Source organism: Symphalangus syndactylus, chromosome 14 (genome assembly GCF_028878055.3).
Source record: "Symphalangus syndactylus isolate Jambi chromosome 14, NHGRI_mSymSyn1-v2.1_pri, whole genome shotgun sequence".
NCBI lineage: Eukaryota > Metazoa > Chordata > Mammalia > Primates > Hylobatidae > Symphalangus > Symphalangus syndactylus.
In genome coordinates, this window is record NC_072436.2 from 113921125 (window position 1) to 113945208 (window position 24084).

General features: G+C 51.6%; 1 protein-coding gene across 2 annotated transcripts in view; it reads right to left on the minus strand.

Annotated features, from left to right (window-relative positions):
• SEC14L5 (SEC14 like lipid binding 5) overlaps nt 1–24084 on the minus strand; it is a 95817-nt gene that overhangs the window by 40526 nt on the left and 31207 nt on the right. For both annotated transcript variants that reach the window (XR_010115792.1, XM_055243014.2), the window contains exons 5-15: nt 22847–22975; nt 21719–21911; nt 16992–17104; nt 16400–16589; nt 12994–13082; nt 12812–12882; nt 10172–10343; nt 7433–7567; nt 5999–6133; nt 4840–5067; nt 2231–2409 (exon numbers count right to left, since the gene is read on the minus strand). Coding sequence is in view for 1 of the 2 variants with exons in the window: in XM_055243014.2 (XP_055098989.1) it covers nt 2231–2409; nt 4840–5067; nt 5999–6133; nt 7433–7567; nt 10172–10343; nt 12812–12882; nt 12994–13082; nt 16400–16589; nt 16992–17104; nt 21719–21911; nt 22847–22975 (1634 nt within the window). In the remaining variant the exon portion in view is untranslated. The remainder of the gene's footprint in view (nt 1–2230; nt 2410–4839; nt 5068–5998; nt 6134–7432; nt 7568–10171; nt 10344–12811; nt 12883–12993; nt 13083–16399; nt 16590–16991; nt 17105–21718; nt 21912–22846; nt 22976–24084) is intronic.

Consider the following 24084-nt stretch of genomic DNA (forward strand, 5'->3'; position numbering starts at 1 on the left):
AGTTCAAGGCCATAGTAAGCTAGGATCGCACCACTGCACTCCACCCTGGGTAACAGAGACTCTGTCTCCAAAAAGAAATAAATAAAAAGACCCCCTGGTGACTTGTGTGACCACCACACTACTTAGATCTCACTCCAATGTCATATTCCTTCCCCCACCCCCTCTCCCAACCCTAGGCCAGGCCCATCCTGTGCTCTGGCAAGGCTCTAGGTTACATCCCTGGGCACCTCCTGGCTGGGTGGCTGATATGGTTTGGCTCTATGGCCCACCCAAATCTCATCTCAAATTGTAATCCCCACGTGTTGAGGGAGGGACCTGGTGGAAGATGATTGGATCATGAGGGCAGTTTCCCCCATGCTGTTCTCGCGATAGTGAATGAGTTCTCATGACGTCTGACGGTGTAAAAGTGTGTGGCTTCCTTTGCTCTCTCTCTCTCTCCTGACCCTTTGCCTTCCGCCATGATAGTAAGCTTCCTGAGGCTTCCCCAGTCATGCAGAACTGTGAGTCGATTAAACTTCCTTTCTTTGTAAATTACCCAGTCTCAGGTAGCTTTTTTTTTTCCTTTTTCTTTTCGAGACAGTCTCTGTCGCCAAGGCTGAAGGGTAGTGGCGCGATCTCAGCTCACTGCAATCTCCACCTCCTGGGTTCAAGCCATTCTCCCGCCTCAGCCTCCCAGGTTCAAGGCATTCTCCTGCCTCAGCCTCCTGAGTAGCTGGGATTATAGGCATGTGCCACCATACCTGGCTAATTTTTGTATTTTTCGTAAAGACGGGGTTTCGCCATGTTGGCTAGGCTGGTCTCAAACCCTTGACCTCAGGTGATCCACCCGCCTCAGCTTCCCAAAGTGCTGGGATTACAGGCGTGAACTACCACACCCGGCCTCAGGTAGTTCTTTCTCGCAGTGTGGAAACGGACTAACACAGTGGCCTTGGCCATGGCGTCCATCGCTGCCCATAGTTATACTTGGGTGTGAGCATTTGGTCTCTGCTTCATGATGGCAGACCCTATCTGTGCGGTCCCCCATGATCCAAGCCACCACCTGCCCCCTGAGGGCGACCAGGAACCAGCCTTTGAACTGATTCTCTCATGAAGCTACAAGAGGACAGGGCAGTAAGGTCCTCTCATGGTGACCATCCTTGACAGGTTGGTGTGCAGCGTCTGGCCCAGCCCGCCCCTCTGGCCTCCACATGCCCGGCCTCAGAATCAGCCCTCCCAGAGACAACCCTCCAATGCCTGTGTCTATCCCTCTGTGTCCCCCCGGGCCTCAGCCTGTCGCCTCACACTGAGGACCGATGGCCGAAACACGTGGCTTCACAAAGAGCGAATTGCCAGCCCCCCGACAAACTATGGGACTCCTCCTTGGATAAAGCCTCTGGCCCAGTGTTGTTCACTCTGGGCTGCCCATGCTCCTGGGACCCTTGGAGCTCCACCTGGAATTTGGGATCTAGACTCAGCACCCTCCTTGAACCTCAATTTTACCCCCACGGGTAAGAATTTAAAGCATTATTTTTAGATGAAAACTAATGCAGATGCATCATGAAGCAGGGTGCAAAATCGTAAGTGCTTTTATAAAATGCAAAACCTCGAAGAAATTGCCTGCTCCGCCTCCAGACCTTCTCCTTCATTTCTGCTGTGGCGTGCACACCCCATGCCCAGGTGACAGGCAGCTTCCCCCAGCCATCTCATCCTCATGACAAACCCACAAGACTGGGGATCCAGTGGTTCCCATTTAAGGGATGAAGCACCTGAGGCTCACAGAGGTAAATTGATTTGCCCGAGGTCACACAGCAACCAGGAAGCGCTGGAGGTCTTAACCGTTACACTTCCCTGTCTCTCTGAAAGCAACAACTTGGGGAGGGTTGTCTAGAAGACACACTTCTAGAATATTCTAAAATATTCCCATGGAATTCTAGGAGTGAGGGGAGGCCCACATGGAAGGGTTTAAGACTCCCCGTCTCCTCCCCTCCAACTGCTCCAAAAAGTTGAGCTTCTGCCCAAGGTTTCATTTGAAGTAAAAACCCTGCTTTGGAAGTGGAGTTAGAGACGCAGAGGTGGGCCCTCCCCATACCCTAGTGCGGGGCTGCATCACCTGAGAACTCCAACCATGCCCATGCTGGGGCTCCAGCCCGGGAGAAGCTGACCCACGTGGGAGACAAGAGGCCAGGCATCTGCATTGTCAATCAGCCCCAGGGCCCTTCCTGCCCAGGCCCTCCCTCCTGAGCCCTATTACCTGAAGTCCTCAGAGGCGAGCACCTCACAGTAGTAGAGAAGTTTGCACTTGGGGCCGGGGCTGTGCAGAGCCGTCAGGACATCGTCCACACCCGGGAGGCTGCAGGCCACGCTGCCGGGGGGGCTGTGCATTTGCCACTGGAGCAGGTAGACACCGGGCCACCGGGTCACATGGGAGCCCTGAAACACAGCAGCCCTGCCCTGAGGCCCTGGGCCCTCCAGAGGACAGGTCAAGGGGGCTGAGCCTTCGCGGGCTTCTCATCACCAGGCCTGGAAATTGGGGCTCTTTTCCCTCTGTCCCTTTCTCCAGTCCACCAGCAAATCCTCCTGTCAGGGCCTCTGGAAGCCATCCTTGCTATTACCCCCGTATCCCTGGGACCACAGCCTCCCTCTTAATCTGGGGAGGAGCTGGCACCTGGGGGTGGGGGCGCAACTTCAGGACAACATAGGTGCTTAAACGCCTGGATTTTGTGGGGCTTTTGCTCTGCTGAGCGGGATTTACAAACCAAGGGGATTAGGAGAGGGATTTGGGCCGGGAGCTCACAGGTGCTTAGAGAGAATTTGTGGAGGGGTCAGGGAGAGTGAGAAAGTGTTTTTTACAAGAAGAGCCACTTTGGGTTGCTCTGGGTTGAGAAGTTCAGTGAGACCCAGGGGTGGCCGTGAGGGACATGCAGGACAGCCCTCCACCCTCCCCCAACGGGAACTTCAGTGAGATCGGCAGTGACTGCCAGTGCTCATGGAGCTGGTGCTGCGTGTGTGCATGTGTCATCTGGGGAGTCAGAGTGACGTTCCACCTGCACTGCCAGCCTCCTGGAGAATGTGGGGGTCAACAGGGGCAGCTCATATTCTGGTTACACGTCTAAGTTCTGTTCCAAGACTACAGTTTCGTTGTTTTTTTTTTTTTCTGAGACAAAGTTTCACTCTGTCACCCAGGCTAGAGTGTAATGGCACGATCTCAGCTCACTGCAACCTTTGCCTCCCGGGTTCAAGTGATTCGCCTGCCTCAGCCTCCCAAGTAGCTGGGATTACAGGCACATGCCACCACACCTGGCTAATTCTTTTTTTTTTTTTTTTTTTTTTTTGTATTTTTAGTAGAGACAGGGTTTCACCATGTTGGCCAGGCTGGTCTCGAACTCCTGACTTCAGATGATTCACCTGCCTCGGCCTCCCAGAGTGCTGGGATTACAGGTGTGAGCCACCGTGCCCGGCCCAAGACATACAGTTTCTTTTGCATCAGTTCTGAAACCGCAGTGTGCATCAGAAATCTGACTACTGACCTTAGGACCTTAGCACCTCCCCTTCTATCCAAACTAACTTCCAACCCCTCCCCAGCACTCAAGCTACCCTCATGTCCACCTGCCTTCTCCCTGCAGCTTCAATTTTGTCCTTTCTGTTCCTTCCACCTGGAACATCATTCCCTCTCACCCCCTCCCAGATCCAGCCACAACTCAAAGGTCTTCGTCCATACTGAAGCCACTTGAATGCATGCAGGCAACCTGAACTTCAAATTCCAATATGCTCATCCTTCCCCCTGCATGAGTTAATGCAGTGGGTTGAACAGCATACCCCCAAAATTCACGTCCAGCCAGAACCTCAGAACATGATCTTATTTGGAAATAGGGTCTTTGTGGTTAAGGATTTAGGGTGAGGCTAGACATGGTGGCTCATGCCTCTAATCCCAGCACTTTGGGAGGCTGAAGCAGGAGGATCACTTGAGCTCAGGCATTCAAGACCATCCTGGACAACATAGCAAGACCCTGTCTCTACAAAAAATACAAAAATTAGCTGGGCATGCCTGTAGTTCCAGCTACTCAGGAGGCTGAGATGGGACGATCGCTTGAGCCTAGGAGGTAGAGGCTGTAGTGAGCTGTGATCACACCACTACACTCCCAGTCCCGCAACAGTTTCCTGATCATGGATAGAGTGAGACCCTGTCTCAAAAAAAATAGGATTTAAGGTGGGGCCTAAATGCGATGGCTAGTGTCCTTACAGGAGAGAGGGGGAGGGAGATCTGAGACTCAGAAGACAGACAGACAGAAAAGAAACCCCTTTAAGGACAGAGGCAGAGATTGGGGTGATGCATCTACCCACCAATGACAACCAGGATTGCCAGGAGCTACCTAAGGCTAGGACAGAGGCATAGAATGAACCCCTCCCTACAGCCTTCAGAGGGAGCGTGGCCCGCCAACACCTTGGTTTTGGACTTGTGACCTCCAAACTGTGAGAAAATAAATTTTTGTTGTTTTAGGCCATATAGTTTGTGGTAACTCATTACTGCAGCCCCAAGAAACAAATACAGTTAGATCCTGTTAGAAGCCCCGTTTCTCAGATGGGGAAACTGAGATTCAGACCCTGTGCTCCTCCCCAGGACACCAGCCACCTCTCAGCAGAGCACCCTGTGCTTTCTCGATTTTGCACTGGCTGCCATTGGGCAGGTGAGCACTTCATTACATGAGACCGTGTGCGTCTTTCCTCTGCCCTGTCCGGCAGGCTCCCTGAGGCTGGGGACCAGCAGCCCAGTTTGTCCTCCACTGTATCCCCAGAAGCCTGGCATGCAGTGGACACTCAGTGCTGCCTGGTGAGTGAATGAGTGGTCCAGAAAATGCAAACCTGGATGCTCTCCCCCTCCCGGCAGACAAGGGGAGCCTCCACACGGCTGTAATCCCTGCCCGGGACCCAGCCTTTGTCGATCAGCTGCCCGCTGGCCCTGGTTCCTGGCTCCCGGGTGCCCAGCCTGGGCACCTGCTTGGTGTGGTACAGGCTGAACACCACGTCCCCTCGCAGGATGTCGAAGTCCCAGGTGATGACCGACTCCCCTTCCAGGATCTCCACAGCCACCTGCGTGGAGACAGGCGAGGTCTGAGAGTCACAGCCGAGACAGTAGAGCTGGGGTTGGGAAGACCGTGGCAGGAGGGGCTGTGGGTGCCCCCTGGGGTCTCGTTTCCCAGGCCACATGCTCATTCTTTATGGGAGTGCCCTCCTCTCCTCAGTTTTCTCCTGAGACCTCGCCGCAACAGATCACTGGCATGAGAATCCTTATCTCGGCCAGGCTTGGTGGCTCATGCCTATAATCCCAACACTGTGGGAGGCCGAGGTGGGTGGATCACTTGAGGTCAGGAGTTCGAGACCGGTCTGGCCAATGTGGTGAAACCCCATCTCTACTAAAAATACAAAAAAAAAAAAAAATAGCCAGGCATGCTGGCTGGCACCTGTAATCCCAGCTACTCGGGAGACTGAGGCGGAAGAATCACTTGAACCTGGGAGGCAGGAGTTGCAGTGAGCCAACATTGCGCCACTGCACTCCAGCCTTGGTGACAGAGGGAGACTCGGTCTCAAAAAAAAAAAAAAAAGAGAGAGGCCAGGCGCCGTGGCTCCCACCTATAATCCCAGCACTTTGGGAGGCCTAGGCGGGCTGATCACCTGAGGTCAGAATTTCAAGACCAGCCTGACCAACATGGGGAACACCTGTCTCTACTAAAAATACAAAAATTAGCTGAACCCAGTGGCATATGCCTATAATCCCAGCTACTCGGGAGGCTGAGGCACGAGAATTGCTTGAACCCAGGAAGTGGAGGTTGCAGTGAGCCGAGATTGCGCCACTGCACTCCAGCCTGGGCAACAGAGCAAGACTCCGTCTCAAAAAAATAAAAAAAAAAAAAGAAAGAAAGAAAAAAAAAGAATCCTCATCTCAAGTTGTGTTTTGGGGTCACCTGACCTAAGATGACAGACACTCCAGGCCAGTGGGCCCTCCCCAGCCAGGCCCTGGCACCTCGTGGGGGGCTCCGCGGAGCACGGTGGCTGAATGGTAGGTCTCACTCCACTGCCACAGCTGGTCCGTGCGCTCCTGCTCTTCTTCCGTCATGTAGAGGGACTTGGGGACCAGCCCTCCTTCGGGGACATTACACTGCAGGTCAGAGATAAAGGGTTGCAGGTCAGAGCCAGTTGAGGCCTGGCTGGCCTGACCCACAGGAGGGTGCTGTGTGACCCCCAAAGCTGCTCATAATGGCAACCCCTTACTGAGTGGGCTGTGGGCTTCCATGACCCCATTTAATCCCCAGGTCCACCAGTGCATAGAGACTATTAATCTTCCCGCTTCACAGAGGAAGGAATGGAGGCTCAGGCAAGTCAGGCCACTCGCCCACCATCACACAGCAGAAAGTGAGTGAGCCAGGGCACAAACCCACGTTCGTCACAGCCCCATGCTCATGTCCCTTTACCCCGGTGCTGACTGACAGCCAGGCTGGGGGCCTCTCCACACCGCACCCCATAGCAGCTGCCTCTCCCCGTCAGAAGCGGGGGTGGAACAGTCACTGCACCGTGCTCATCGACAGATTTCCCCAAACCAAAGGCACCCTGCATGGCCAGGCCTTGGCAGACCTCCCTGCCACCACCAAACAATGATTCCCCCCACCCCGTTTCACTTGTAGAGACACTGAGATTAGCAGGCAAGGCCACTGTTCAGTGTCCTTCCATAAGCCACTCTCAGATCTGCAGAACCGTTTGCTAAAAATAAGCCGTGTGTGCCGCATATCACAAATGGAGAGAACAGGCAAGCCTGAAAAATTCCTAGAAAAAGACTTTTTTAAAATCCAGAAATGATGCAAGCTCACTGTTTGGTATTTCTGTTGGAAACGAAGAGGGCCCGGGCCACTGGGGGCCATATGAGACGACAGAGTTGTGACCTAGGATCACCCCAGCCTGTCATTTCACCCCCAGGGGAGGCAAGAAAAGGGGCCTGGACACTGCATCCCTTGAAGGGGGGTCCTGATCGTCTCAGGCTATCTGGCTATGGGTTGAAGGCTAGTCCTGGCTCCAGGGTCCAGAGCTGCAGAGACATTCGAGTCACCTCCCCTGCAGTGAGTGAGCAGGTAAACTCACTGCTGCTTGGCAATGTCTTTGATGGGAATACAGAATGGGTAAGCCTTTGACTGGCCTAGTCTTTAGGCTTCCAGAAACTTCTATCTCACTATGTTTGAAGCACCCAGAGTAAGGCCCAACCTCAGAACAGCATCACCTCTCTTTGAAGCAGCTTCTAAAGCAAGCCCTGTGGCTGCTGAGAGCCAGCAAGACCCTCCCCGGGCAGAGTGCACATGCCATATCCAGCCCCACTCCACCTCCTAGCCCCACTCCAGGAATCCCAGCCTCCCAGCCAGCCATGCCCCCTCCTCGAGCCCAGGTCTGGCTGCGAACGTGGAAGCCTCACCACGCTCTCTCCCCCAAGGAAGTCAGGGATCACTTCTCTATCCAGATAGTCCACAAGGCCTCCAGGTCCCTGGTAGTTGCTGCCACTGTAGATAAGGAACTTCCGCCTGGTGTTCTCGTTGATGAACGGGCTGATCTGAAACCAGGACATAAGGCAAGATGGAGATATATATATATATATATATATATATTTTTTTTTTTTTTTTTGAGACAGAGTCTGGCTCTGTCACCCAGGCTGGAGTGCAGTGGCATGATCTCGGCTCACTGCAAGCTCCACCTCCTGGGTTCACACCATTCTCCTGCCTCAGCCTCCTGAGTAGCTGGGACTACAGGCACATACCACCATGCCCGACGAATTTTTTTTTTGTATTTTTAGTAGAGACAGGGTTTCACCATGTCAGCCAGGATGGCCTCGATCTCCTGACCTTGTGATCCATCTGCCTCGGCCTCCCAAAGGGCTGGGATTACAGGGGTGAGCCACTGCACCTGACCATGGATGTATTTTTTTATTGAGATATACTTCATACAACATAGAATTAATCATTGTAAAGGGCACAGTTCAGTGGCTTTCAGTGCACTCACTACGTTGTGCAGCCAGCACCTCTACGTAGATACGTTCATCACCCCAGAAGGAAATCCCATTCCCACGCCATCGTCACTTCCCGTCTCCCCTCCCCAACCCAGGGCAACCACCCATCTACACTGTGTCTCTGTGGATTTGCCTATTCTGCGCGTTTCATTTTTGTTTTGGTTTTTGTTTTGGAGACAGAGTCTTGCTCTGGGGCCCAGGCTTGAGTGCAATGGTGCGATCTTGGCTCACTGCAAGCTCCGCCTCCCAGGTTCAAGCGATGCTCCTGCCTCAGCCTCCCGAGTAGCTGGGATTGCAGGTTCCCACCACCATGCCCGGTTGATTTTTGTATTTTAATTTTGTACTTTTGTATTTTCACCACGTTGCCCAGGCTGGTCCCGAACTGCTGACTTCAGGTGATCCGCCCACCTCAGCCTCCCAAAGTACTGGAATTACAGGCGTAAGCCACCGTGCCCAGCCCTATTCTGCACATTTCATATGAAGGAGATCACACAGTACCCGGCCTTCCGTGTCTGGCCCCTTTCACTGAGCACCAGGTTTTCAAGGTCCCTCCGTGTTGGAGCATAGATCAGTGCTTCCTTCCTTCTTATGGACGAATGCTATTCCATTACATGGATGGAACAGTATTCCACAGTTTGTTTATTCCAGATGGAATCCATTTTAACACTGAGCTCTAAGCCACATGTTGATAAAGAAAGAAGGAAGTGGGAGAGAGAGAAGGAAGGAAGGAGCCCTCGGCATGTCAGGAAACAGGCCAATTCTACAGGGAATGCCACAAGCAAGAGATGGATGAGGAACCTGCAATCCCCCCGTGTAGGTCCCTCTCCTGTCCCCAGCCCCACTGCGCTCTGTGCTGCACAGGGCCCTCTCCTGTCCCCAGCCCCACTGCACTCTGTGCTGTGCTGTGCTGGGCCCTCTCCTGTCCCCAGCCCCACTGCGCTCTGTGCTGTACTGGGCCCTCTCCTGCCCCAGCCTCACTGCCCTCTGTGCTGTGCAGGGCCCTCTGCTGTCCCCAGCCCCACTGAGCTCTGTGCTGTGCTGGGCCCTCTCCTGTCCCCAGCCCCACTGCGCTCTGTGCTATGCTGGGCCCCAGGAGGCTGAGGCTGACCCCCCAGTAGCTCCCTGCCCCCACCCCTGTCCCAGCTTTCCCCAGGATTCTGCAAGGACATTCCCTCCTCTTGGGGGTGGGCAGGCTTACTGCAGTCACTGGTGCTTGGAGTCTCTCCTTCCCCTGCCCACACATGTGCAAGGAGCCCCTTCAGGACACCCCTCATTTGAACCATCTGGGTGAGGTCCACTTCCAGCCAGGACCCCGGCCGACGCGCTCGCGCTCCCAAAACCACCCCAAGCAGCAGGTGGACTTAATCTTCCCTGCGATTAGGACAATTGGGGATAAAAAGCTTCAGAAGCAGCTCCTGCCCCCTAGCCTCACCTGAACAGAGCCTTGAAGCACCCACAACAGCTAGAGGACTTCCTGGCCCCTAAGTCTGTCCCCCACCCTCTCCTGCTACTGAACCCTCTATGGGTCCCTTCTGCCCCAGGACAACGTCCCATCTTCACCACAGGCCCCTGTACATCTTCCAGCCTCAGGTGCCATCGTCCCTTTTGCTCTTTTTTGCTCAGCCACCCTGGACTGTTTCTTCAATTCCTCCAAAGCATCAAGCTGGGTCCAGCCTCCAGGCTTTTGCCCACACTGTGCAGTGGCTGGATGCACCCTTGTTTCAGACGGGTGTGTGTGAGTGGGTGTATGTGTGCGTGCACACGTGTATCCACCGGGTTACAATATAGAGTGTATGTCAGGTCAGGCTCAGTGGCTCACACCTATAACACGAACACTTTGGGAAGCCAAGGCAAGAGGACTGCTTGAGCCCAGGAATTTGAGACCCACGATAATGGGCATGGGGGTTCCTTTTGGGGCGACAGAAATGTTCTGGAATTGGCTAGTGGTGACAATTGCTTAACTCAGTGAATACACAAAAGACCACTGGAGTCTATACTTTAAAAGTGTGAGCTTTATGCTATGTGAGTTTCATCTCCAAAAAGTTATTAAATGAAATGAAACAGGAAAAGAGAGCAGAGCTGCTTGCAGACAGAATCCCTCCCATCCCACCTACTCCCGGGGAGGGGCCTGGCCCAGTCTCCAGCTCTTACCAGCGTCCAGAGCACGGGGAAGACTCGGGGGGCTCGCACGATGAGCAGCCGACCCAGCGTCTCTGGGTAATTGTCCTCAACCACCTCAATCATCCGCAGCAGGGCCTTCACCCCTGGCCGCCACAGGTGCCGCATGTTGAGTCCCTCCAGGTCTAGCAGGCAGGTCCAGGAGCTGTGGCAGAAAAGGCCCCAGCTCCACCTGGCTCTGCTGCCTCCCAAGGCCACTGACACCCTCCCCACAGGGGATGAACAGGGAGGCGCCGAGAGGCAGGGCTGGGAGCAGAGGGGGGCTCCGGCCACAGTAGGGAGCCCATGTGATGAAGAGGATCAGAGTGTGGACTTCAGGGCTGAGCGCCCAAATTCAAGTCTCACCCCCACCCCTGAGAGCCTTAGGTCAGGGCACAGACCCACTGGGCAAAGGTAGTAACAGTCCCCATCTAAAGCAACTGCTGTTAGGATCAAGTGAGATGGTATATACAAAGCTCTCTGCAAGGACAGGCACACCGCATGCCCTCAATTAAAGCTGGTAATCACAAGTGGCCATTTAAGGCTAGCATTCCATTATTGCAACACTAAGCGTGTGGGAGTTATTTCTATCCTACTGCTCAAGGTCGTCGCCAAGGTCTGACTGCAAAAATTCAAAAAATTGCAACCTCAGGCATAAATGAGTTAATCGTTGAAAAGATGCTAACTACTAAATAAAGCAGAGGTGCTGAGAGCATGCCCTCCACAGTCAGATGGCCAAATCCCAGTTCTGCCACTTGCTGTGTGAGCTTGGTCAAGTCCTGAACCTCTCTGTGCCTCCGTTTCATTAGTATTCATTCATTAGGAAAATAGCTGTTTGACTGCAGTGGCTGGCGCCTGGGAGCCTCCCCCTCCCAGATTTGTTCCCTGAAACCTGCACACACCTCTCCAAACCATCCCTTCATGACACCCCCTCATTTGAGCCATCTGGGATGAATTATGCTTTCAGCCAGGACACTGATGGATTGATTCCCACTCCCACCCCAACATACGTGTCCTTAGAAAATAGACCAGCCTGGCCAATATGGTGAAACCCCATCTCTACTAAAAATACCAAAATTAGCCAGGCGTGGTGGCAGGTGCCTGTAATCCCAGCTACTTGGGAGGCTGAGGCACGAGAATCACTTGAACCCAGGTGGTGGAGGTTGGAGTGAGCCAAGATTGCACCACTGCACTCCAACCTGGGTGACAAAATGAGACTCTGTCAAATAAAAAAAAAAAAAATCTCCAAACAGCAAAGGAACTTTAATTTTCACAAAGATCTGGATATTTGGGGCTGAAAAGCTGAAACAGCAGGTCCTGCCTGCCCATGTCTCACAGGGCTGTTTAGGAGGAGGAACTGAATCAAGGTGCTTAGAAGGGCACCTGCTACATAGCAAGTGCAAGATCTGTGTTTGCATTATTTTTAAACCGTTATTATTTTTGATAATCCGTTTTTAAAAGCCACTTTACAGGCCGGGAGCAGAGGCTGACGCCTGTAATCCCAACACTTTGGAAGGCCAAGGTGGGAGGATCACTTCAGCCCAGGAGTTTGAGACCAGCCTGAGCAACAGGGTGAGACCGCATCTCTACAAAAAAAAAAAAAAAAAAAAATACAAAACTTAGCTGGGCATGGTGGTGCACACCTATAGGCCGAGGTGGGAGGATTGCTTGAGCCCAGGAGGTCAAGGCTGCAGTGAGCTGTGATTGCACCACTGCACTCCAGCTTGGGAGACAGAGTGAGAGCATGTCTCAAAAAAAAAAAAAAAAAAAAAGCCACTTTACAGAAGAGGAAGCTGCTGCTCAGAAAGGTTTGCTGCCTTTGGGGGCGATGCCACCGTAAGTACTGGCTCCGGGAAGCAGCTCAGGAACAGAAATGCGGGGGAGTCAGAGGACAGTGGGTTCCTGCAGAGGACAGTGGGTTCCTGGATGTGCCATGACAGAGCCACGGCAGAACTCGTGGTGGAGAGCTGATCTCAAAAAGCAAAGTTAGGCCGCACGTGGTGGCTCACACCTGTACTCCCAGAACTTTGGGAGGCCGAGGCGGGCGGATCACGAGGTCAGGAGATCGAGACCATCATGGCTAACATGGTGAAACCCCGTCTCTACTAAAAATACAGAAAATTGGCCAGGCGTGTTGGCGGGCGCCTGTAGTTCCAGCTACTCGGGAGGCTGAGGCAGGAGAATGGCGTGAACCCAGGAGGTGGAGGTTGCAGTGAGCCGAGATCGTGCCACTGCACTCCAGCCTGGGGGACAGAGAAAGACTCCGTCTCATAAAAAAAAAAAGAAAAAGAAAAAAAAAGCAAAGTCAAGGAGACTGTTGAGCGGGAATGGGAGGATAAAGTCTTCGAGCCGGAAGCCAGGTTCAAGTCCTGATTCAGGACCCCAGGTTCAAATCCAGCTCTGTCCTGACTAGCTCAGAGGCTTCGATGGCGGCCACCATTCTGAGTCTCACTTTCCCCATGCATAAAAAATGGGGATGCTTACGGGCCTGCCTCAAGGCCCAGAAGACCACTGTAGAAACTGGGGGAGAATGAAGCCCCGGCAGGCTGCCCTGCACACCGCACACGCCCAGTGGACCCCCTCCACCCTCCGTCTTTGCTGTTTAGGGGGGATGTGTCCAGCCCAGGTTCTTGCCTGATGGGACGGCCCAGCTGCCTTGTGCTCCCCTCACACCGCTTCTGTCCTTCCTCGTTGACGGAGAGAACCTGAAAGGGAGAGACAGTGCTGCTGAACGTCCACCTCGCTGCTTTACCCCACACAGCCCTTCCCAGGCCCGGCCCCAGCCACGGGGTCCAGGAAAGAGGCCCCTGACTCACGTGCCGCAGCAGCGCCTCCTCCCCCACGGCCTTCATCAAGCCTTTGGTGTCCATCTGGCCCAGGCGGAGGATGTAAAGGGGGCGGCCATCTTTGTGGATGGGGCCAAGCAAAAAGAAGAGCCCGTTATTTAGAGTGCTACTTCCGAGGGGCAGGTCACAGCTGCAGGTGAGGGCTTCACCTCCTCAGGCTGCAACCCACCAAGGCCCGATCCAGCCTTCACTTACTAACACCCTGCCTGCTTCCAAGAGGGGCTGTCGCCACTTATTGTGAAAGGCAGAAAAACAGAAGTGTTACAATGAGGATAAGGGTCAGCGCGGTGGCTCACACCTATTACCTCAGCATTTTGGGAGTCAGAGGCGGGACGATTGCTTGAACACAGGAGTTTGAGACAGCCTGGGCAACATAGTGAGACCCCTTCTCTACAAAACATTTTTATTTATTTATTTATTTGAGACAGAGTCTTGCTGTGTCGCCCAGGCTGGAGTGCAGTGGTGCGATGTCGGCTCACTGCAACCTCTGCCTCCCAGGTTCAAGCAATTCTCCTGCCTCAGCCTCCCAGGTTCAAGCAATTCTCCTGCCTCAGCCTCCCAAGTAGCTGGGATTACAGGCGCCCACCACCGCGCCCGGCTAATTTTTGTATTTTTTGTAGAAATGGGGTTTCACCATATTGGCCAGGCTGGTCTCAAACTCCTGACCTCAGGTGATACGCCCACCTCAGCCTCCGAAAGTGTTGGGATCACAGGCATGAGCCACCACACCCGGCCCCGTAGTACTTTTTGTCAAGCAATCAATACATAACCTTGTTTTACGTGGGGTTTTTTGTTTGTTGGTTTGTTGGTTGGTTGATTTTTTGGTTTTTGAGAGAGTCTCACTGTATCACCCAGGCTGGAGTTCAGTGGAGCAATCTCAGCTCACTACAACCTCTGCCTCCCAGGTTCAAGAGATTCTCACACTTCGGCCTCCCAAGTAACTGGGACTACCGGCATGCACCACCACGCTTGGCTAATTTTTTGTATTTTTAGTAGGGACAGGGTTTCACCATGTTGGCCAGGCTGGTCTCGAACCCCTGACCTCAAGTGATCTGCCGCCTCGGCCTTCCAAAGTGCTGGGATTACAGACGTGAGCCCACCACGCCTGGCCTTTTTGTCCTTTGAGACAGGGTTTCACTCTGTCACCCAGGCTGGAGTACAGTGGCATGATCTCGACTCACTGCAGCCTGAACCTCCCCGGCTTAAACAATCCTCCTGCCTCAGCCTCCCGAGTAGCTGGGACCACAGGCAATGCAGCACCATGCCCAGATAAATTTTTGTATTTTTTGTGGAGATGTGGTGGGGCGGGGGGGGGGTCTCACTATGTTGCCCAGGCTGGTCTCGAACTCCTGGGCTTAAGTGATCCTCCAGCTTTGGCTTCCCAGAGAGCTGTGATTACAGGTATGAGCCACTGCACCTGGCTTGTGTTTCTATTTAAGAACACTTGAATGTATATTGCTGATCTATCAGCGTTGAACTCACAGCCAGCAGCCCTGTAGCTGGTGCCTGCCTGAAGCTAGTGGAACACTTTGGGTGTTTTCTGCATGGAGCACGCGGCCACTTGCTCATCCTTAGGAAAGCTAGGCGCACTTCTGCACTACACGAGGAGGCATTTTAAACAGCAAAGTCACCAAAGAAAAGCCCAAAAATGCAAGAATGTGGCATTAAATAAGCCACAAAAAGGACACTCATTTAGGGTATGGGAACTGAAACAAGGCAGGAGGCGCGTCGTTCAACTTCAGCAGACAGCGTGCGTGATGGGCAACTCCAATACTTCGCCACTCTGAAAATATCTGAGCATGACTGAAAAAGTTCTGTGAATACTGATTTGGGGGTTACAAGTAAATTTCAGCAATAAGGGGAGTTCATCAATTTGGATTCCATAAATTAGGAAGATTGATCATGCATTAAGAGAAACCATGCCAAGCCAGTTCTTTAGGAGACTCAAGCGTTTACCCTACTCGATATAGATGAATGTTTAGATAAAGGACATTGGAAAGTGTGGTAGGCACAGGCTTCAGTGGCAATTTAACTTAAAAATCCAGAAAAGATATTTGTAATGGGTGGAATCGTATCCCCAAAACTCATATCCATGGGGACATTAAAATGTGACCCATGCCTGGGTGCAGTGGCTCACTCCTATAATCCCAGCACTTTAGGAGGCCAAGGCGGGCAGATCACTTGAGGTCAGGAGTTCCAAGAACAGCCGGGCCAACATGCTGAAACTCCATCTCTGCTAAAAGTACAAAAATTAGCCAAGCATGGTGGTGCACGCCTGTAGTCCCAGCTACTCAGGAGGCTGAGGCAGGAGAATCGCTTGAACCTGGCAGGGGGCGGAGTTGCAGTGAGCTGAGATCACACGATTGCACTCCAGCCTGGGTGACAGAGCCAGATTCTGTCCCAAAAAAAAAAAAAAGGAAATAGAGTCTGTACAGGTGTAATTAGTTAAGGATCTCAAGATAAAATCACACTGGATTTGGGGTGGGCCCTAAATCCAGTCTCCTGGGGTCCTTATGAGAAGAGGCAAGGTGAGGACACAGAGACACAGAGGGGAAGGCCATGTGAAGTGAGAGGCAGAGACTGGAGTGAAGCTACCACCAGCCAAGGAACACCTGGGGCCACCAGAAGCTGGAAAAAGCAGGCAAGGATTCTCCCCTAGAACGTTCAGAGGGAGCACGGCCCTGCTAACGCCTTGACTCCCGATTTCTGGCCTCGAGAACTGTGAAAGAACACATTTCTACTGTTTTAAGCCACCGAGTTTGTGTTCATTTGCTACAGCTGCCCTTGGAAATCATACAAAATGTATGCACCTGTTACATATACAATCACAATTATTGTGAGTAAGGATGGGCTCACTCAGCCCAGTGGAGAAATGTCTCCTCCTCAAGCCCCAAAGCCTTCCAGCTCTGGTTCTTCCTAGCTAGGTTGTCACTTCAAAGCATTTCTAGATGCCTGGAAGAGTCAAAAGGAAAAACAGTAAGATGTTAGCATGAAACATGGTGTTTGAAGTGCATCTGGGCCGGGTGCGGTGGCTCATGCCTGTAATCCCAACACTTTGGGAGGGTAAGGCAGGTAGATCACTTGAGATCAGGAATTTGGGACCAGCATGGTCAACATGGCAAAACCTCATCTCTACTAAAAATACAAAAAATTAGCCAGGTGTGGTGGCGGGTGCCTGTAATCCCAGCTGCTGGGGAGGCTGAGGCAGGAGAATCGCTTGAACCCGGGAGGCAGAAATTGCAGTGAGCCGAGATGGCACCACTGCACTCCAGCCTGAGTGACAGAGTGAGACTCCATCTCAAAATAATAAATAAATAAAGTGCGTTTGGCAGTGCCCAAAGTATCCCCTATACATGATGTGGGTGGAGGCACGCACCTATGTCCTGGTAATGCCAGCCCCCTGCATAGAACTCCTCCAGCAGGGCAGGGGGTTGCCAGGTCTGAAGGAGGAGATCCACCTGGTGCTGCTTCCGCCAGCTCAAGGACTGGCACAGCATTTCCCGGGCCTTGTCCAGGTGGAAGTCACGAGCCCGCAGGAACCGAAGGATGTGCTCATCTTTGGGAATCTGAGAAACAACGAAGTAAAAAGACCACAGAACGGTATCCCCTGACCCAGCAGATAAAATTACAGAACCAGCCGGGGCAACATGGTGAGACCCCATCTCTACAAAAACTACAGAAATTAGCCAGGCGTGGTGGTGCGTGCCCGTAATCCCAGCTACTCAGGAGGCTAAGGCAGGAGAATTGCTTGAACCCAGCAGGCGAAGGTTCCAGTGAAGATGACACCACTGCACTCCAGCCTGGGGGACAGAGTGAGACTTTGTCTCACAGAAATAAATGAATAAATAAATAAATAAGCAAGAGATAATGTGTCAGCATTATCATCTCACCTTTCCTTCCCACTCACGGAGGCTGAGTACCAGTCATTGCCCGTTCATGCACTGCTCCAGGGTAACCCCTGCACCCACCTTGCCTTTGTGGGTCTCCTGTAACCAGTGCCGAAGCTGGATCAGGCAGCTCTCCTGCATGGGCGTGAGGTGGCCCAGGCACCTCTCAATGTAGTCCGCGTCCAGCTTGTCCCCTTGGAGGAGAAGGGGGGGCTTCAGGACAAGAGGGAGACGCTATGTCTCTTTACCACGTGGTCTGTCTGCCAGTCCTTCCTGGCTGCCTCACTGACTCTAAAACGTGGTTCCAAGCCAGGCTGAGCCCCCACCCCAGACAGCAGCCACTGGGGACTCTGATTCGTTCATTTCTCCAGCCCATGTCCAAGGGGGTTCTGAAAATGCATCATTGGGCAAACCTGGATCTCACTGTGAGACGGGATTTCTCCTCTTTGACCTTGGGAATTGAAGATAATTCCCACCCTCTGGGAATGTTCTAAGGATTCTTAACAATATGGGCTTACACTCACTGTGTGCTCAGAAGCCGCCTGGTCTCAGTGAGCTCTCTCCACACCCCTGTGAGGCAGGCGTCACTATTATCCCCACTTTAGAGAAGATAAAACTGCTGTGAGGGGTGGCTCGCGACTGCAATCCCAGCACTTTGGGAGCCCACGGCAGGCAGGTCACTTGAAGTCAGGATTTTGGGACCAGCCTGGCCAACATGGTGAAACCCAGTCTCTATTAAAATACAAAAATTAGCCAGGCGTGGTGGCACACACCTGTAATCCCGGCTACTCAGGAGGCTGAGTCAGGAGAATCGCTTGAACCCGGGAGATGGAGGTTGCAGTGAGCCAAGACTGCACCACCGCACTCCAGCCTGGGCAACAGAGTGAGACTCCGTCTTAAACAAAAAAAAAAAAAGAGAGAGAGAGAAGATAAAGCTGAGGCCTAGACAGGTGGAGTAACTCAAATGAGTAAATGCATGTTGTGTGCCCAGCATAAAGGAGGTGGTTGATAAACACCAGTTCTCTTTGCTTTTCCCCATCCCCAGGCCCCACTGTGGGGTTTTGACAGACAGCAGCTTTTGACAGAGCCTGGACCCTGCAACACAGCCACACTGTCTCTTTAGCAGCCTGGGAACCACAGGGAACATTCCCACTGTGCAGCCTTGTCCCCCACAATTCAGCGGTTGCAGTTGGAATGTTGCCAGTGTGCAGAGGCCAGGCCCCAAGCCTGAGTCCTGTTGCCCGACTCTTAGCCATGAGGGTGGCAGACGCTGGTGTGCACTGGCCTCTTGGCATCTCAGCAGTGGGCGGAGACGTCACACAAAGCAGCAACCTCCGTGGGCAGAGCCAGTTCTTTGTAGACAGACGGTAAATAAGAAAACAGGCTGAATGAATGGCCAGCAGCACCCCCAAAACAGAAAAGCCCACAGTGGGGGGTCACGCCAACTGCTGTGCCAGGAGCTATCTAGGTAAACAGAGGTGGGAGAATATTGGCAGAGGGGCGAATTGTCCAGACTTTGTGTGGTCAGAGGCAGAGATGCTGGAATCAGGGAGGGAGTGAGGATGGGATGAGGGAGAAACATAAGTGAGGCTGGAACTCCCAGCATCCCTCCAGCCCCGGGCAGATGTGAACGCTTTTTCTACTCCTGAGCACAAAGACTCAGGGATTCAGGAGAGGGCAGAAGGGGCATGAGGATGTCCTCTGCCAGCCACCCTGAGTGCCTGTGCTGCTGGCAGACAGCACAGATGGAGAAGGAAAGGGGGAGCTGTGCAAAATGGGGAAGGTACAGGGGACGAGGCCACAGAGAGCGTGCACAGGAGGGGGCAGGAGCGGGCACTGTTGTAAAAAAAAGCATATGTGCACGTACAACAGCAGCCAACCAGCACACACAGTCGGTGCAGAATAAATACTTGTTGCATGTAATTTCAGCACTTTGGGAGAACAAGGCAGGAGGAAAACTTGAGGTCAGGAGTTCGAGACCAGCATGGCCAATATGGTGAAACCCCGTCTCTACTAAAAATACAAAAATTAGCCAGGAATGATGGTGCACGCCTGTAGCCCCAGCTCCTTGGGAGGCTGAGGCAGGAGAATTGTTTGAACCAAGGAGGCGGAGGTTGCAGTGAGCTGAGATCACACCACTGCACTCCAGCCTGGGTGACAGAAAAAAAAAAAAAGAAAAAGAATAAATACATGTTGTATGAATGAATTTCATTCTCCCTAAACAGAGCCCCAGATGTATTATTAGTTCCATGGCACTGCCACCCAAGTGTATCAGAGTCAGGCAAGTCCCTGCACGGCAGTGGCCCTAAAGGAAAAACATTATCAACCTGAGTACACATCTTACACATGGCTAGAACTGGATTGGTGGTGTACGTAGAGTTTGTATCCTAGGATTTTTCCTTTTAACATTATATTCTAAACATTTTCCATGTCCACAAAAGCTTGCACTGTGACAAAAGGCTAGTTGCCTTCATATACAAAGAGCTCTTATAAACCAATAAGAAAGCAATGAGCAAATAAGAAGACGGACAAAGGACAAGAATAAGTATTCATTATTTAAAAAAAAAAAGGAAAACAGTCACTAAACATGAAAAATAATGCCTTATCTTGCTCATAAAGAAAAAATTGGTCACTAATCAACCACTGGCTACTTTTATTCCTTTCAGAAGTTTACAATGTTTACTAAGACTTTTGTGGGGAGTTGGAGTGAAGTCAGGAATAGATGCAATTACACTTTCAGTGGGAACAATGATTAGTACAACCTCATTGGAAGCCTAATGGTTAAATCTACCAAAATTTTACTTGCATGTAAACTTTGTTTTTTTTTTTTTTTTGAGACAGAGTCTCGCTCTGTCGCCCAGGCTGGAGTGCAGTGGCGCAATCTCGGCTCACTGCAAGCTCCGCCTCCCGGGTTCACGCCATTCTCCTGCCTCAGCCTCTCCGAGTAGCTGGGACTACAGGCGCCCGCCACCACGCCCGGCTAATTTTTTTTGTATTTTTAGTAGAGACAGGGTTTCACCGTGGTCTCGATCTCCTGACCTCGTGATCCGCCCGCCTCGGCCTCCCAAAGTGCTGGGATTACAAGCGTGAGCCACCGCGCCCGGCCTGCATGTAAACTTTGAACCAGCAATTCCACTTTTAAAATGTTATGCTTTATATATACTTACATACATTTTTTAAAAACTCTTAAGTACTCACATGTACCATGTTGTTTGTATTTTTAAAAACTGAAACGACCTAAATAGGGTTGTTTCCTTCAATAGGGAACTACCTAATTAGACTAATTCAAAATAATCAAGGCCGGGGGCAGTGGCTCACATGTAATTCCAGCACTGTGGGAGGCCAAGGCAGGTGGATCACCTGAGATCAGGAGTTCAAGACCAGCCTGGCCAACATGGTGAAACTCCGTCTCTACTAAAGATTTAAAAATTAGCCAGGCATAGTGGCACATGCCTGTAATCCCAGCTACTCAGGAGAGTGAGGCAGGAGAATTGCTTGAAGCCGGGAGGCGGAGGTTGCAATGAGCCGAGATCGTGCCATTGTACTCCAGCCTGGGTGACAGAGTGAGACTCCACTTCAAAAATAATTAATTAATTAATTAAAAATAAAATAAAAGTAAAAATAAATTATCTAGACATGGTGGCCTGTGCCTATATAGTCCCAGCTACTCAGGAAGCTGGAGCAGGAGGATCGTTTGAGCCCAGGATTTCAAGGTTACAGAGAGACACGATTGCACCACTGCATACCAGCCTGGGCAACAGAGCAAGACCCTGTCTCTAAATAACTAATTAGTATTTATTAATAAATTAGTTATGGTGCAACCACGCCATACTATGAAGTATGAAAAGAAGACATAGGCACTGATACAGAAAGTTTTTCAGGCAACATTAGTAAGTGAAAAAAAAGCAAAATATCAAATGGAATGTATATGTTCTCATGTATTCAACATAAGACACATGTATGCATGCATCTACACACATATGGGTGTGGGTATATATACATATTATGTGCATATATGCACCTAGACAGCTTCAGGGTATAGAAACACGAAACTATTGTTAGCCTTTAGGGAGAGGAAAAGAATCGTACTTCTTATACCTTCCTTACAGTTTGAATTTTTTCTACCGTGATCATGCATTACTCATATAATTTAAAATAGCAATAGCAATCATAATAATTAGTAAATTCATAATAACTAGTAAGTTAGTAAATAGGAAAACCAGAGAAAGAGGCAATGTCAAGGCACCAGAGGTTAGTTCCTGATCTAGAAATAAGTGAGTTTTTGCCGGGCACAATGGCTTACGCCTGTAATCCCAGCACTTTGGGAGGCCAAGGCGAGCAGATCACTTGAGCTCAGGAGTTTGAGACCAGCCTGGCCAACATGGTGAAACCCCATCTCTACTAAACATACAAAAAATTGGCCGGGTGTGGTGGCAGATGCCTGTAATCCCAGCTACTTGGGAGGCTGAGGCAGAAGAATCACTTGAACCCGGGAGGCGGAGGTTGCAGGGAGCCAAGATCGTGCCACTGCGCTCCGGCCTGGGCGACACAGGCGGACTCCATCTCAAAAAAGAAAAGAAAAGAATAGAAAAGAAAAGAGAAAAGAAAAGAAACAAATGGGTTCTGCTCTTGGACCAGGATAGAGAGAGGGAAAAGCAGTCAGTGGAGGCAGGAGGCTGCGTCATTCCAAGACCCAGACCCGTTCCTAGGGGGGACGGGAGGCAATTCTCCCCAACAAGGGCCCCCCATGGAGCAAGAGGACCTGCAGCAGCCTTCTAGGGCTGATTGGCCTGGGCTGTACCACCTACCGTCCATACTGACCGCCTCCAGAGCGGGCCCCAGGGTGCTACTGGGCCCGTGGGCCTCCAGGGAGCCGGGGTCCCTCGGTCCGGCCTGGTTTCGGGCATCCTCCTCACGGACTGGGGCAGGCGTCCAGCGGGGAATGTGCGAGGTACCCTGGGAGATGAGCTCGTTCAGGTAATGCTCAATCACCTCCTTCCCCTGAAAGCCAGAGAGACCCAAGACACATGAGCACGGGGCAGGATGGAGGGGGGTCACCGGGTCACCACAGGGAGTCACACCCAGCCGGCTCAGGTCCCAGACCCGACATGTGGCTACTGAGCGGCTGGATGTGTCTGGTCAGGATGGAGAGACGCTGCGAGTGTCCAACACCCACCTGATTTCCAAGGCTTGGTACGAAACAAAGAATGCAAAACAGCTCAGTAATAAGTTTTTCGGGTTGGGGGTTGTTTTTGTTTTTGTTTATTTTGTTTGAGACAGTGACTTGCTGTGTTGCCCAGGCTGGAGTGCAGTGGTGCCATCTCAGCACACTGCAGCCTCAACCTCCCAGGATCAAGAGATCCTCCTGCCTCAGCCTCCTGAGCAGCTGGGACTATAGGCACACACCACCACACCCAGCTAATTTTATTTTATTTTATTTTTTTTAGAGATGGGGTCCACTATGTTGCCTAGACTGCTCTGAAATTCCTGGGCTCAATTGATCCTCCCACCTTGGAGTAATAAGCTTTATATTGATAACACAATGGATAAAAATTTGTTATTAAAGTTAATTTCATCTGTTTCATCACAAGAACAGGTCTTTACTCAGGGATGGATCTGAGGTCTTTAAAGCAAGCAATGATCATTTTATCTTAAAAAAAAAAAAAAAGCACCACAGAATTATCTGGTGTCCAGATAATTCACCACATAAGCCTAGACATCTCATGGTGCCAGAGTGAGGATTAGGGTGCCCCTGTTACAGACCAGTTACTTTCCATCCATTCTCTCGTGGTGATTTGGTCATTACTAAAGTACCCATTTAACAGATAAGACTGAGGCCCAGGAAGGGTAAGGGTCTTGCCGGGTGTCATGTGGCTGTTGATGGCTGAGCAGGTGTGTGCACCTTCCTCCAGTAACTAACCCAACCCACCCCTTACCCTCTTGACGTTGGCGGTGTACTGCTTCATGGCGATCTTCTCCAAGGCATTTTCAAAGCCAAAAAAAGACCGGATGTCCAGTGAGGCAGACTGCTCAAAGCAAGTCCAGTCTTCATTCTCAGGGTGGACCTGAAAGCCAGGCAGGGGTCATGCCAGGGAGTCAGTGTCAGGGGCACCCTGCCCTCCTCTAGGGCTCTCCTGCTGACCCGGGCCCAGGCACAGCCTGCAGTGGACAGCAGATCAAGCCTGGCAACCCTGGAGAGGGTAGCAGGACCAAGGGGCCCCCACCCAGAGAACGATGCAAAGTTCAAACTGTCAGGGAACAAAAAGCCTTCTCATGAGAAGCTGGGAGAATGTGGGTCTCAAATCTGCAGCCCTGCCCTTTCAATATTATACACATACATAGAAAATTAGTTAGAAATACATATGTTTAGGTCAGGCGTGGCGGCTCATGCCTGTAATCCCAGCACATTGGGAGCTCAAGGTGGGCGAATCACTTGAGGTCAGGAGATCGAGACCATCCTGGCTAACATGGTGAAACCCTGTCTCTACTAAAAATAAAAAAAAAATTAAAAAAAGCCGGGCGTGGTGGCGGGCACCTGTAGTCCCAGCTGCTAGGGGGGCTGAGGCAGGAGAATGGCGTGAACCCGGGAGGCGGAACTTGCAGTGAGCTGAGATCGCGCCACTGCACTCCAGCCTGGGCGACAGAGCGAGACTCCACCTCAAAAAAAAAAAAAAAAAAAAAGGTATATTACATATCCTTGTATATCAATAAATATTTATAGATCTGTATGTTTGCAAAAAGAAAACTTCATTGGCAGAGCTCCTTTACGGACCCAGACCTAGTCCTCGTCAAACGTCTGTGGGCAGAAACACTTTCAGGCTGGGACCCAGGAATCTGCATTTCACAAGCAGCCACAGGAGCTGCTGACTCAGCTATTGATGGAACTCATTCTGAGAAACACCGCACACACTAAGAGGGGTTTCAACAACTGTTGCTTGCCCCTCCCTGGAGGATCTGAACAACCTGAGCCCAAGCTCCTGGAGGACCCAAGGGGCGTAGAAAGAAAAGGCAATGGGGCCGGGCACGGTGGCTCATGTCTGTAATCCCAGCACTTTGGGAGGCCAAGGTGGGTGGATCACTTGAAGCCAGGAGTTTGAGAATAGCCTGGCCAACACGGAGAAACCCTATCTCTACCAAAAACACAAAAATTAGCCGGATGTGGTGGCGCGTGCCT